The 14,501-nt window shown below is 45.3% G+C and overlaps 1 protein-coding gene across 8 annotated transcripts in view; it reads right to left on the bottom strand.

Annotated features, from left to right (window-relative positions):
* DUS2 (dihydrouridine synthase 2) overlaps positions 1-14,501 on the bottom strand; it is a 69,299-nt gene that overhangs the window by 8,290 nt on the left and 46,508 nt on the right. For all 8 annotated transcript variants that reach the window (XM_085877109.1, XM_085877104.1, XM_085877106.1 and 5 more), the window contains one exon: positions 4,902-4,975. In XM_085877109.1, coding sequence (XP_085733235.1) covers positions 4,902-4,975 — 74 coding nt within the window. The remainder of the gene's footprint in view (positions 1-4,901; positions 4,976-14,501) is intronic.

Consider the following 14,501-nt stretch of genomic DNA (forward strand, 5'->3'; position numbering starts at 1 on the left):
ACTGTGAAAGACGGAATCTAAAACGAAAATCCTGAAAATCACATTGTATGATTTTTGAACAATTAATTTGCATTTTATTGCATGAAATAAGTATTTGATACATCAGAAAAACAGAACTTAATATTTGGTACAGAAACCTTTGTTTGCAATTTCAGAGATCAGACGTTTTCTATAGTTCTTAACCAGGTTCGCACAGACTGCAGCAGGGATTTTGGCCCACTCCTCCATGCAGATCTTCTCCAGATCCTTCAGGTTTCAGGGCTGTCGCTGGGCAACACAGACTTTCAGCTCCCTCCAAAGATTTTCTATTGGGTTCAGGTCTGGAGACTGGCTAGGCCACTCCAGGACCTTGAGATGCTTCTTACGGAGCCACTCCTTAGTTGTCCTGGCTGTATGTTTCGGGTTGTTGTCATGCTGGAAGACCCAGCCACGCACCATCTTCAATGCTCATGTTGAGGGAAGGAGGTTGTTGGCCAAGATCTCGCGATACATGGCCCCATCCATCCTCCCCTCAATACGGTGCAGTCGACCTGTCCCCTTTGCAGAAAAGCATCCCCAAAGAATGATGTTTCCACCTCCATGTTTCACGGTTGGGATGGTGTTTTTGGGGTTGTACTTATCCTTCTTCCTCCAAACACGGCGAGTGGAGTTTAAACCAAAAAGCTCTATTTTGGTCTCATCAGACCACATGACCTTCTCCCATTCCTCCTCTGGATCATCCAGATGGTCATTGGCAAACTTCAGACGGGCGTGGACATGCGCTGGCTTGAGCAGAGGGACCTTGCGTGCGCTGCAGGATTTTAATGCATGACGGCGTAGTGTGTTACTTATGGTTTTATTTGATACTGTGGTCCCAGCTCTCTTCAGGTCATTGGCCAGGTCCTGCCGTGTAGTTCTGGGCTGATCCCTCACCTTTGTCATGATCATTGAGGCTCCACGAGGTGAGATCTTGCATGGAGCCCCAGACCGAGGGAGATTGACTGTTATCTTGAACTTCTTCCATTTTCTAATAGTTGCGCCAACAGTTGTTGCCTTCTCACCAAGCTGCTTGCCTATTGTTCTGTAGCCCATCCCAGCCTTGTGCAAGTCTACAATTTTGACCCTGATGTCCTTAGACAGCTCTCTGGTCTTGTCCATTGTGGAGAGGTTGGAGTCTGATTGATTGAGTGTGGACAGCTGTCTTTCATGCAGAGAACGAGTTAAAACAGGTGCAGTTAATACAGGTAATGAGTGGAGAATGGGAGGGCTTCTTCAAGACAAAACTAACAGGTCTGTGAGAGCCAGAATTCTTACTGGTTGGTCGGTGATCAAATACTTATTTCATGCAATAAAAAGCAAATTAATTATTTAAAAATCATACAATGTGATTTTCAGGATTTTTGTTTTAGATTCCGTCTTTCACAGTTGAAGTTTACCTATGATAAAAATTACAGATCTCTACGTGCTTTGTAAGTGGGAAAATCTGCAAAATCGGCAGTGTATCAAATACTTGTTCTCTCCACTGTATATATAGAAGCGAAATGTTTTTTTGTTTGTGACTTCATCATGACGAGACTTTCTACGATCATATTTTAACCACAATGCACATAAAATAAGTGTTTTGAAGTCATGAGTAGGTCATTTGGCCCGTTATTTCTATTTTGCACTCCAGAGTTAATTTATTTATCAACATGTCATTTCTTTACTTCAGCTTCACTCTTGTGCAGTACACCCCGAATGGCCTATTGACCCCATAAGACCCTTTACACCACTTTTGACCCTGTTAAGACCTTCTAGACCCCTTCACACCCATTTGGACCCTTTTGAGACATATCGACCATCTTCGACCATTTTCAGATCCTTTGGACAATTTCAAACCATTTGGACACTTCAGATCCCCTTTGCTCTTTTGCCCTGAGACCCCTTTAGACATGTCGACCCATTTAAGGCCCTAAGACCCTTGAAACACTTTTGACCCCTTTATGACCCTTAAAACACTTTTGACCCTAAAGCCACTCAAGACCCCTCTACACCCCTTAGAAAAATCTAAAAAAATGCCCCTGAAAATTGTTTTTGATGACCTTTGTCATGCACCATTCAAGTAACATCACAAGTTGCAATGACGAATCAAAACTGATGTCGCGAAGTGAAAATGATGTTTAAAAATGAAACAACACTACTGATTTATAGATCATGGAATGGGAAAAACAGAATGAAATGCTGCGAGAAATAGCGAATGGAAATTGCCGAAAGCAAAGCTATGGGGAGTATAGAGAGAGGGTGAGGTTGGGGACAGAAGAAGCGATGTGGAGAGGGATGGGAGCATGTTGGTCGGTTGGCATGAAAAGAACTTTGATTTTCCATCAAGCAGGAGGCCCAAAACGTGCCTAAATTTGTTTCCCAGCCAAGCTTTCATATAATCACCCTCACTCCCAAGCAGTACTTCGGAGATAAAACAAGCATGGATTGGAAATCTTCGCTGGTGGAATGGAACGGGATTGCCAAGGTTACCAGCTCCACCAACTGCGATACCTGCACACTGAATTCCCTTTTCTACCAATACACATTCATTTGAGATGAGATGTTGCTCATTTGAAGCGAGACGTCAACGAACCCATCAGTGACGGGTACCCTGATAGTTCGTAATAACTACGAACTTTCAAGCTTATTCTTGTTACAATAGCACGTCCTGCCGTACTGGAAAGGATACGAGGCCAGAAATGCAGTGAATCCTGATCCAAAATGGTCTTGCTTACATAATTGGCTTTCATTGGATGTGATGCAGCTTCTGATCCACCCACACAACTTCGAATCAATTGCAGGTTGATAAAATGTAAAGTCGTATTAATGTTGTTCATTCTTAAATTAATACAGTATGGAACTCCAATTATCTGCATTTGGTGGAATGTGAGAGGAAGTCATTTATGGGTTGTCAATAAGAATGATGGAAACATTTTTGGTTTTAAAAATAAAACTAGAAAACATTTCAAAATGCAAAGCCTGTCTGCATCTGCTTTGTACTCAAGCTGAAGTTGATGAAAAGGACAGTTTAAAATAAATAAATAAAATGCACATTTTATCAATGGCTGCCACACCATGTGACCCACATCACAATTATCATTAAAATATTCTACATTGGGAGAGGGGAGGGGAGAAAAAAAACTCTCCTACCCTGAAAATTTTGTGTCACTCAGACAAGTGGTTGCTGAGAAGAAAAAAAAATTCAAAAAGACAAAAAAAAAAAGGCCAAAAAAGGGTCAAAGAAAAACTAGAAAATAAGAACTACAACAACTCGAAGGGCACTCGGTGGAGCACACACCTCCGCCGCGTAATGCCTGATCCACAAGAACCGACCTATTGGGCCCATTACATTTTTGAAATAACATGCTGTACAGGACTGTATCGTTTTTGGCCTGATCTCTCAATGGTGACGAACCACTTTAAAAAGTAAATAATTCTTGCATCCAGATCCGAATTCGGATCTTCACCAAAATCGAATCAATTCGTCCTTGTGACACACCCAACCTGTCCACCAAGTTTCATCCAAATCCATCAACAACTTTTTGAGATACCGTGCTATATATTATTTTTGTCCCATCTCTCAATGGTGAAGAATCACTTTTTAAAATTCTAGAAGTCGGATCCAGATCTGGATCTTCACCAAAATCTAATCAGTTAGTCCTTGTCACACACCCAATCTGTCGACAAATTTTTGAGATATCCTGTACACAAACAGAAAGGGGTGAAAACAACCTCATTCACATTCGGTGGTGGAGATAATAATAATGAAAATTATTTTAACAGTTGTCATACATGTGGGGTGCATGAGAGTTTTAGGGGCAAAAAAAAAAAAAAAAAAACATAATCAATAGTGCCATGGGTTCGTGGTGATAAGAAGACTCCAATTCTCTACATGTAAATATGCATCACGTAGTGCCACCTTGTGGAAGCATGGCAAAACAAATCATCTCTATAAAAGCCCTGTGCATTTATTTCTCTGTCATGGAGGAAGTGACCTCACGTTCACGGAAGTGATGTCACGTTCATCACTGAAAAGGAGTCACGCGCAATGTCCGTGTTTGTACCAGTTGCCATTTTGTTTCCACTCAGGAAAGGTGAATTTATTCTGTCCAAAACTTTTACGACACATCTGAATTTGGGCCAATTGCATGACCATTCTGGTTATCACAAATGTAACGCGAGAGGGGAGACGTAAGTAATTTTTACTCACAAGAATTTAAAATGCTTGAGGTGAGACATTAGTAATTATAAATACGGGTGAGTAATTTTTTCTCAGTTATTTGAAATTCCGTTTTCACCGATAATGAATACATTTCTTAACGAAACAAAAATAAATCCACAATCCTGTGTGTTATATTTAATAATTGTGCTGTGATGGTGATGGGGAAGGGGGTTCGGGATGCTCGTGGCCCTGTCATTTTTGATGGGCTTTTCCCCGAGTAAATTATAAAAGTTCAGGAATAAACCAGTCTGTGAGGACCGGTTCTTTGCTGATAAATACATCGTTCAAATGTAGGTTGTAGAATGGGCAAAGCTTCATGAATAATTAAAGTTGCTTCTTGGTAGTGGAGAGAGAAATTTTTTTATAAATAAATAAATAAGTAATGGTTCCTGAGAGCCAAAGACAATCTCACTTCTCTCCGATAATTTTTTTTATCATTTCCAAAATTATAAATAGCCTCCAATCCCAAAATAATTGACATGCCTCATGCCCAAACAGGACTGAATACATGCACCAAATATGAAAGAAATGCGTCCAATCATTTTTGAGTTGAGAGAGGCTCTGGACGGACAGAAGAATGATGAGCCCCAAAATAGAACTGATCTCAGAATTATTACAAAATCGAATTACAACTACAGGTAGAAAGTTATTTGATGTCAGCTACTCGGTGCAATCATACCAAATCGAGGAAGCAAAACGTCTTCCAGCAACTGACACCACAGAACGGAAAACTCGATCCACTTCTCGTTGTTCCTGCAGGTGCACAGCAGAAAAGGTACAGCTCAAAATCAAAGATGAAATGAATTACTTTAAAGCCCACTAGCCACATCAAGATATTGTTGCAAATTCGCGCCCGCCGGCGTGCGGACGGCTGCGTCACTCGAATCGCGACCGCGTCGCCCACCGGACGGACAATTTAGTCGTGACCCTCCGGGAACTATCGCCCGGAGACAGTCACAGGTGGGGGTTTAACCCCACCACGACCGTTCCAATTGCCCACCCGCGCAGGATAGGGTTGCTCGCCAAATTCGATCGACCTAAGTACCTGCGCGGATGGTCGACCGGGCGGTCGTACCACTCCACAGGCCGACTCCGGACACGAACCACTTAAGCGGTCCGTTTCGTGCTACAGTGATAACCGAGCGGTGTTATCGTCGGCCTCGACGGTTCAGATTAATTAACGGGCGTATTAAGCCCACTACGAACCCTTTACGTGAAGCAGGATGGAGGGTCAATAAAGAAAAGACGAAGCGAAACGGGAAAACAGTTCACAGAAAGCACATTTATTTCCCGGCACATGGAAAGCACACGTATATATATGTATATATATATATGTATATATATATATATATATATATATATATATATATATATATATATATATATATATATATATATATAGCCAAACAGTCAAAACGCACATATAGCAACAAAAACAAAAGCAACGACGCAGAGTTACTACCGACTACGCGCACACACAGCAACACATACAGTTCTACTTTACAGACGGCGACAACACACATTTACTCAAAAGCAAAGGAAAGAAGCCACCCTCATAGCAAGGGGGCAGACGGGCCTGTAGGCCAATATGCGCGCGTGACCTGAAGGAGCGGCCAGGCCCGCGAGACCGGGGGGGGGGGGGGAGTCCTACCCGCGTCCTCGTGACGCGTTGGCGGACGAGCCGCAGATGTGGCCGCGTGGCTGTGCCCCGACTCCGTGCTCCTTGGCGGGTTTCGTTGGCACGACGTTTGGAGTGGGGTGGGAACGGGGCCCCCTTTTTGCACTATCTCAGCGCGGGGGAAAGGGGGAATTGTTGATGCCCTGGAGGAGGGAGATGGCTGGCTGGCTTGGGTCCCGCGACGTGCGATCCCACACCGCGACCTCGTCCCCGACCGCCATCCTTCTCGCCTCGGACCCGACCTCCTTTGCCTCTTCCCGCAACTCTTCTCAGCCGACTCCAGAACCCAACTCGAAGACACACCGATCACTTCGCCACCCAACTCGACTGACTCTCCCCCTGACTCGACTCTCTGCCACACCGATGACTCTACTCACTCTCCACCCGAATCGACTGTTCCTGCCACACCGATCACTTCGCCACCCGACTCGACTCTCCGCCACACCGATGACTCGACTCACTCTGCCATGATTCGCCTTGCGCTCGCCGTTTTATAGGCTGGCAGGAGAAAACTATATGCAAATATCCGGATCAGGATGACCTCGGGGGGCGGAGCCACGCTCGCCAATTGGACGGAGGAAAAGTGGGCGTGAAACCTCCCCTGATCCTAGAATTTGCATATATCGATTTCACACAGACGCGCCTGGAGGCGGGGCGAAGCCGCTCCGCGCTTGCTAATTGGACGGAGGGGAAGTGGGCGTGTAGCGTTCCTGATCCGAATTTTCCTCGGAAAGGCCGCTATTTGCGCTCGCGGCTCGGTGCGTATCGCTGAACGGGCCCAAGACAGCCCGACACTCAGTGTTCACAGGTGGTGCGGGAATGGCCGTAGAAGGAGAAAGGTGAGGGTGGTGGTTTGGTGGTTATGGTGCCGTTTGGGAATGACGGTGATGCGATGTTTGCGGGATTGAGTTGTGAAGGTTTAGGTCGTGGCTGTTGGCGTTGTTGTTGTTGTCTGAGGGTTGAAGCGTGGTTGTCGTTGGTGACGATGGCTGGCGTGGTGGTTAAGGTGGTTGTTGTGTGATGGCGATTGAGACGTAGTTGGTCCAAAATAAAGATAGAACAGAAAAACGGCTATCTCAAAGCATCGCAGCCCGAATGAATCACATAAATTCCCTCGAGACAACGGGTTTGGGCTAACTACACATGTACTTAAGAGATTTCTCACCTACGGGTCCTGAATGGTGGTTTGCGAATTTCCACAGCCATAACAATATGATGGTGGTGGCCACAATACAATTTGAAGACGGATAGCTTGTCCAAAAAGTCCAACAACATATCAAGTCTCATTGGTAGAATGGCATGGCTGCTGAACCAGGGTGCCAGAGAACACAAAGATACGCTAAGCCACCAATACAAAAGGTATCTTTCATCTTACATCCCACTGAATCGGTGCAACTTATTGAATAAAATACTTCAAATCATGTTTTTGTAAGATCGATTAACGAGATAAAAGGTCGTGGTTATCTCAAGAACTCATCATCCACCACGACATAAACCCCAAGAGCACGACTTAATCGGGATGATTGAGAACTCTATTGTTTGTTGGAAAAACATGGTTCTTATTTTTATTTTTACAAGCAAGCAAGCGACCTTATGGATGCATTTGATCGGTCGTAGTTGCGTCGAGATCCATGTCGAAGAATTACAGTTGTTTGAGGTACCAGGGGAAAAAAAAAAAGAGTTCCACCTTATTTATTTATTTATTTTTCAGGATTTTGAACCTTCTCGATTGAACAAAATTTTAATCTTTATTTGCGCAAGATGCTCGATACATCACTGGATAATGTAAATTCACAACTTAACGAGTTCAAAATAGTGAGAGAAGAAGCAGGCAGGGGTTTAAGGTATGCAAGATGCGACACAAAAATTCAAGCCAGATTCACCATTATGGTAAAAGTAAGGTACAATTCTCAAACGGACTAATGTTCGGTAAAATAGATGAGTTTCAGGTCAGGGTCATCGGCATGACATCTTAATCCCGATGCTCTGCTCCCGCAATATTAGATAGTCACCAAAATGCATTCCAGGTCTCAACAATAACCAAAACCTAATATCCTCGAATGTGTTGTTGGACTGACGAGCGCACTTGAGGTTACGGACATGCTTTTGAGCCGTTGACCGTCATCTACAATGGTGGATGCTTAACTTCACAACAAACTGGGTCATCCCGATGCTCAAATCTCTACGTCCTCGAGCAACTTTCTTCAAGATATCAAAGATCCTACAATACCTTTTGGAAAAAGGTTTCAATCTCGGTTGCTTTGCCACCACACTTGATCTTCCCTGCTCGGAAATAAAATAGTCTTCAAAGGCTGAAGATACATGTGACGGAAAAATCTTGTTTAAGCTTTTGTTCAATGTTCATGTTAATTTGGTCACGGAATGCATTTACGTGTCTTGTTGAGTACCTTCAAGTATACTTTTTACGACATTCATTTGTCGTTGTCCAGGCTGCATGCTCTGTTAGGCCTCAATCAGATCTGCTGCCGTTTTCTACCCTTCCTCTTTTCCTGTTCTTGCATTCCCTGACCTGTCACCACACTGTTGTGAAAATTTTGAGTAGTCGTGGACCTTCACATTATAAAATGCAGTCGACTCGTGTTTTAACCAAGTCCTTATCTTCAACTAAGTTTTGTAGCTCAGCGATGTTGTCCAAAGTTTAATAAGTGTTATTGGATATGAAATCCTCCACAGACGACTGGTCGGTACTTTATAGGTTGATAAGTTTGAATATTGTAGATTCGTTTGAGGATTTGTGTTTATGAAACCGATGCAGTGTCCATGCCATCACCACATTGGAAGTCGAGCGACTTCCTGATTATATAACCAGCAGAAAAGCCCGTCAAAATCATGCGTGACCCTTCTATGTTTTCTCACGATTCAGCCTTGAAAACTTTGGCTAAAACCGAAAGTACATTCAAAAATAAAAATAAAAAAATTAACATATTTAGTCTATTTGGGGAAAACAGGAGACTTTCCTTGGGGAAGATTAGTGGTGAGGGTAGCCATTTGTCAACGAAATACAGTCACTCACACACATTACCTCAACAGACACCCTCTTCAAAATAAGAAAAACTCCAATAACAATACAAAAACAACTATAAGGGCACTCGGTAGACGCATCCCTCCGCCAGATAATGTCTGATCCATGAGAACATATCGGGCCCCATACATTTTTTTTTGAAACATCATGCAAACAGCACTATCGTTTTTGGCCCCATCTCTCAATGATGAAGAATCACTTTGAAAATTAAATAATTATCGAATCCAGATCTTCACCAAAATCGAATCAATTCATCCTTACAACACACCCAACGTGTCCACCAAGTTTCGTCCGAATCCGTCCGCAACTTTTTGAGACATCGTGCTATATATTAGTTTAACAATATCTCTCAATGGTGAAGAATCACTTAAAAAATTTGAGTGGTCGGATCCGGATTCGGATCTTCACCAAAATCTATTCCGTTCATCCTTATCACACACCCAAACTGTCCACCAAATTTCATCCGAATCTGTGCAAAACTTTTTGAGATATCCTGCACACAGACAGACAGACAAAGAGGGGTGAAAACATAACTTCCTTCACCTTCGGTGGCGGAGGTAAAAATTAGGCAAATTGCTCTTCCCGGATTTTGGCCAGATTTTGGCCACAGAGCACTGCCACAATCACTCCCAAAAATAAAATAAAAATAACCTGGGTTACATGCATCAAGCAAAAACATGCGTACTGCTTACTGCAGGTGCATATAAAATACATTGTGGTTAGACAGCTCAGATAATTCCAATTGCACTGGTCCATGGGCTGACACCCGAGACTTGTGACCAAAGATCTTCAGCAAAAGCGGCTTCACAAAATGGTGGCCATACTATTTCTCTTTATTTTTTTTTCAGGTGACAATTGTGGGTGGAGTCAGGCAAGCTGTCCAACAATAAATAGGGTGATGGCAATCCGTCCACACACACGGTCCAAAAACAAACCGCCATATACATAGTGTTACGGATTTTAGAATCCGATCTGATGAATGCATCCACACATCCAGGTCCCCAGACAGTTATTTCCTTAAATGCATGTTCAGATTAGCCCTATCCCCATGTCGAATGGGAGGTTAAATGTGATGCGTTGAGAAGGGTGAAGAATAGATCCCCTCTCTTATGGGAAGCTTTTTTCTTTACGACACACACATTTACACACATTCATTTCACAAGCTCTGACGCACGCCCTTATTTTTCCTCAGCAACGTTCTTTCGCGAGCCCCGACGCCTGCCTTTGAGAGAGCACGGGTCGTCATGGTTACCGTGCGCAAGTGGGGTGGGGTGAGCTTGGGGCGGACTGCGCCGCCGAGACACCCGGAGGAATAAAAACGAATTGGAGGTCCGTTCTGGGGCGAGAGAAAGAGGGAGAAGAGAAAGATAAAGAAAGCAAGAGTTGAAGCACGCGAGGGAAGAAGCGAACCAGAGAAGAATCGTGCAAGCGAAGTAGTGTGCAAGCCCGCAAGTGAGCAAGCGAGTGCGTGATGCGTGTGTGGGTGTGAGCAGCGCCGACGGCAAGTGAGGCACGGGTCGGCCACCAACAAGTGAGGCACGAGTCAGTCACCGACGGACCGTGTGGGTCACTGGACGTCACCAGTTTCGTGAAGTGTGAGAAGCTGCCCATGTCGCAGCACCAGGGTCTAAACCCGCGACAGACGATATTGGTGCCCCCCATATGTCGACTGGCGTTCAAGGGTTCGCGAGAGGGTGCATGGCAAGGCTGAGAGCTGGCGATGGACGTGACACGCACGCACACATTTCAGGACGTTTTCACTTCACGGACGACTACTTTCTGGTGAGCGAGACGATTCTCCCCCCCCCCCCCCCCAAAGATCTGCTGGGTACCCTTGTCTGTGTTTAGCTGTAAGTAAGTCAACCCCCGATAAGCATCTGCTCTTTGTCTCTTTCCTGGCATTTTGATTGATTTTGCTTTGAATGAACAAAATTCATTCTTTATTTACCTCAGCAAATAAAAAGTTCTTTTCATGTATTTATTTTATTATTAATAAATTATTTGTCGATTTCCAACCTGTCCGTGTTTGTCCTTTCCTTCCATTGGTCTCGCATTGTTCGAACCGAGTAAGACTGGGAGGTAAGTACCGCAGATTTGACCAAAAAATCGTTGGCATGCACCAGCGGTTAAAACGCTCGGCCACCCGAATTAAAATTAAAATCTAATCGAGATAACATTGGTGCTTTGGCAAGGGTGTGCTAACCTCTCAGGTAACCACATGATCTCCAGTTAAACGGAATAATTAGATGGTGGACACAAACTCGTGGTTGACTGGGTGGCGTTCGTGGTTCTAAAACAGCCCACCGTACCGCAACGTTAATTGTGAGCGGCGGCCCCAGGTCCGGCTCCACTGAGGACAACCGGGGATTAATCCCCCTGAGTGACAAGCTGGTGTCCCGTGGTCGCAATATTTATATTCTTCTTCTTCAGCAGTTTTTACAGCCATTTTTCCCTGCTGTGCAGGGGTTAGCTTTTCATGAGGCAATGTTTTATGGCCGGATGCCCTTCCTGACACCAACCCTGGTCACCTCTTACGACACACAAGGATATGGTATACCTATTCTCACCGGGGCATACACACATATGTGTGTGTGTGTGTGTGTGTGTGTATATGTATATATATATATATATATATATATATATATATATATATATATATATATATATATATATATATATATATATATATATATATTGTTGCGGATTCGCGCCCGCCGGCGTGCGAGCGGCCACGTAACTCAAATCGCGGCACGTCGCCCACCGGACGGACAATCCCGTCGTGACCCTCTCGGACTAACGCCGGGAACTAGTCACGGGTGGGCCTTTCGGCCTCACCACGATCGTGCCAATCGGCCCCCCGCGTGGGATAGGGTTGTTCGCCAAATTCGACCTACCTAAGTACCCACACGGAGGGTAGACCGGGCGATCGCACCTCGCCGCAGGTCGACTTCGGACACGGGCCACTTTAAGCGACCCGTTCCGTACTATCGGGATAACCGAGCGGTGTTATTGTCAACCTCGACGGTTCCGATTAATTATCGGGCGTATTTAGCCCACGACCAACCCTTGACGTGAAGTAAGATGGAGATTCAATTAGAGAAAAGACGAAGCGAAACGGGAGAAACAGTTCAACATAAAGCACATTTATTCCGCGGCAAACGGAAAGCACACATATACAATTACCACAATTATGCACCAAAAGCAAATGTAAAAGTAACACGACAATTCTGCACAAAAAGCAAATGCAAAAGAGAAACACAATGCAGATCTACTACCGACTACGCGAGCACACGGCAACACTTACACAGTTTTACTTCACAGACGGCGCCGACAACACATATACTCCAAAGCAAAAGAAAAAGGGGGCCACCCTCAACGATAAGGGGGCAGACGGGCCTGGGGCCGAGACCGCGTCGAGCCTACCCGTCTGGTGATGAGCCGCAAAATGGCGGCGGCGCCCCGACTCCGCGGGCCTCGCTGGCACTGCCTGGAATGGGGTGGGAACGGGGCCCCCTTCTCACACTATCTCAGCGCGGGGGGAAACAGGGGGGGGGTGTTGATGCTCGGGGGGTGGAGGATATCTGGCTGGCTTTGGTCCCGCGACGAGCGACTCCACTGCGACCTCGACCGCGTTCCCGGCCTCCCCTCTCCGCAGCTCCCCGACTCTGACACGAGCGCAGACCTCCACAAAGCTTCTTGGCTTCTCCAGCCTCTCCGGACCCCGACAGACACTCTCTCGACTGATTTCGCCGCCGCCACAACTCTCCAACTCTTCTCTTCGATTCGCCCCTCGCTCGGCGCTTTATAGTGCGACAGGAGAAACCACATGCAGATTTTTGGATCAGGATCGGCTCGGGGGCGGAGCCACGCTCGCCCATTGGACGGAGGAAAAGTGGGCGTGAATCATTCTTGATCCTCGAATCTGCATATATCGATTATACACCGACGCGCCTGGAGGCGGGGCCAAATCGCCCCACGCTCGCTGATAGGACGGAACAGAAGTGGGCGTGAATCATTCTTGATCCGATTTCTCGGAAAGGCCGCTTTTTGCACCCGCTGCTCGGTGCGCGCCCTGTACGAGTCCAGGATCGGTGCCCACAAGCGGCGCGGGAATGGCGGTGATGCGATGGTTGCGAGAGCGAGATGTGACGGTAAAGGTCGTGGCTGTTGGCGTTGTTGTTGTTGTTGTTGTGAAGCGGTGTTGCGGTTGGTGGTTGTTGTGTGATGGCTGTTGAGACGTGGTTGGCTCAAAATAAAGATAGAACAGAAAAACGGCTATCTTGAAGGGTCGCAGCCCGAATGAATGACATTTATTCCCTCTAAACAACGGGTTTGGGCTTACTACACATATACTTACAGAGATATCTCACCTATGGGACCTGAATGGTGGTTTGCGAATTTCCTCAACCACAACTATATATATATATATATATATATATATATATATATATATATATATATATATATATATATATATATATATATATATATATATATATATATATATATATATATATGCATCCCTCTTATAACGCTTTGGATGCATTCTGGAGGAGTGAGTGTTATGCAAAAAAGTGTTACAAGAGGTAATTATAAAATGGTGCCTATCGAGAGAAACATACCCGAGAGCTTTACATCTGACACCTGAGCGCGATAACCTGCTTCGTCAGGCATCGGTCATTGCACTACACGTTATTGTGAAGTTTTATAAGTAAAAAGAGACTATTTTCATCGAAATAACAATCATGAGAATGTCACATAATGACACAAGAAACAAATTTTACCGTAAGGAACACTCACCAGTGAATTTTGTTGGAGCTTTTTTTTTAATACAAGGTCGAGGCTCGTGGAAGAGCAATAGCATCGAACAAAACAGGATGCAACAAAATTGGAATAACAGCAAGAGGAGAGGAGGGGAAACCACAACAGCAAGGGTGAGGGACAAAGTGGAGGGTGATCTGGAGAGAATGGAGATGTATGGAGGAATGAGGGTGGGTGGATGGGAGGACAGGGGGGGACAGAGCCGTACGAAAGCAAAACTGAATACGTTTTGTATACTGTATTTACAACCGCTGCCTTCGCTCCTACTCCTCCAACAAGGCAGCGGTGGGAGACGAGGTTGGGAGCTACTGCTGGGAAGATGAGCCAGGTTCTGGCTCACCCTCCTGCAAAGCTGCTGCTTCCTTCGTGAAGAAAGCATCCTGCGTTGCCTGTCTCGCGTTACTTTTCTTCTCTCGGAGCATCTCGTCATAGCAGGAAAAAGCGTTGCTGTGCTCCATGTCTGGATCATTGTTGGAGATGATCGCAAGCACTTCAGACAACTTCAGGAAGACATCAGTAAAGTTTTTGGTGCTGAGGAATTTCTCCGGTTCAGCCTCCTCTGTTGCAGTGTTCTCGGCCTCTTGCGGTGCTCGTCCAGCTCCTGCAACTCCTCATTCGTTAAACTGCTCCCATGTGAGGCCAGTAGCTCCTCCACATCGTTTATGTCCACTGCAGTCAGCCCAGCTTGGTTGGCCAATTGGACAATGTCCCTGGTGATAGACTCCTGCACCTCAAAT

Source organism: Eptatretus burgeri, chromosome 4, assembly GCF_056783735.1.
Source record: "Eptatretus burgeri isolate ZD-2024b chromosome 4, Ebu_testis_v1, whole genome shotgun sequence".
NCBI classification, from domain to species: domain Eukaryota; kingdom Metazoa; phylum Chordata; class Myxini; order Myxiniformes; family Myxinidae; genus Eptatretus; species Eptatretus burgeri.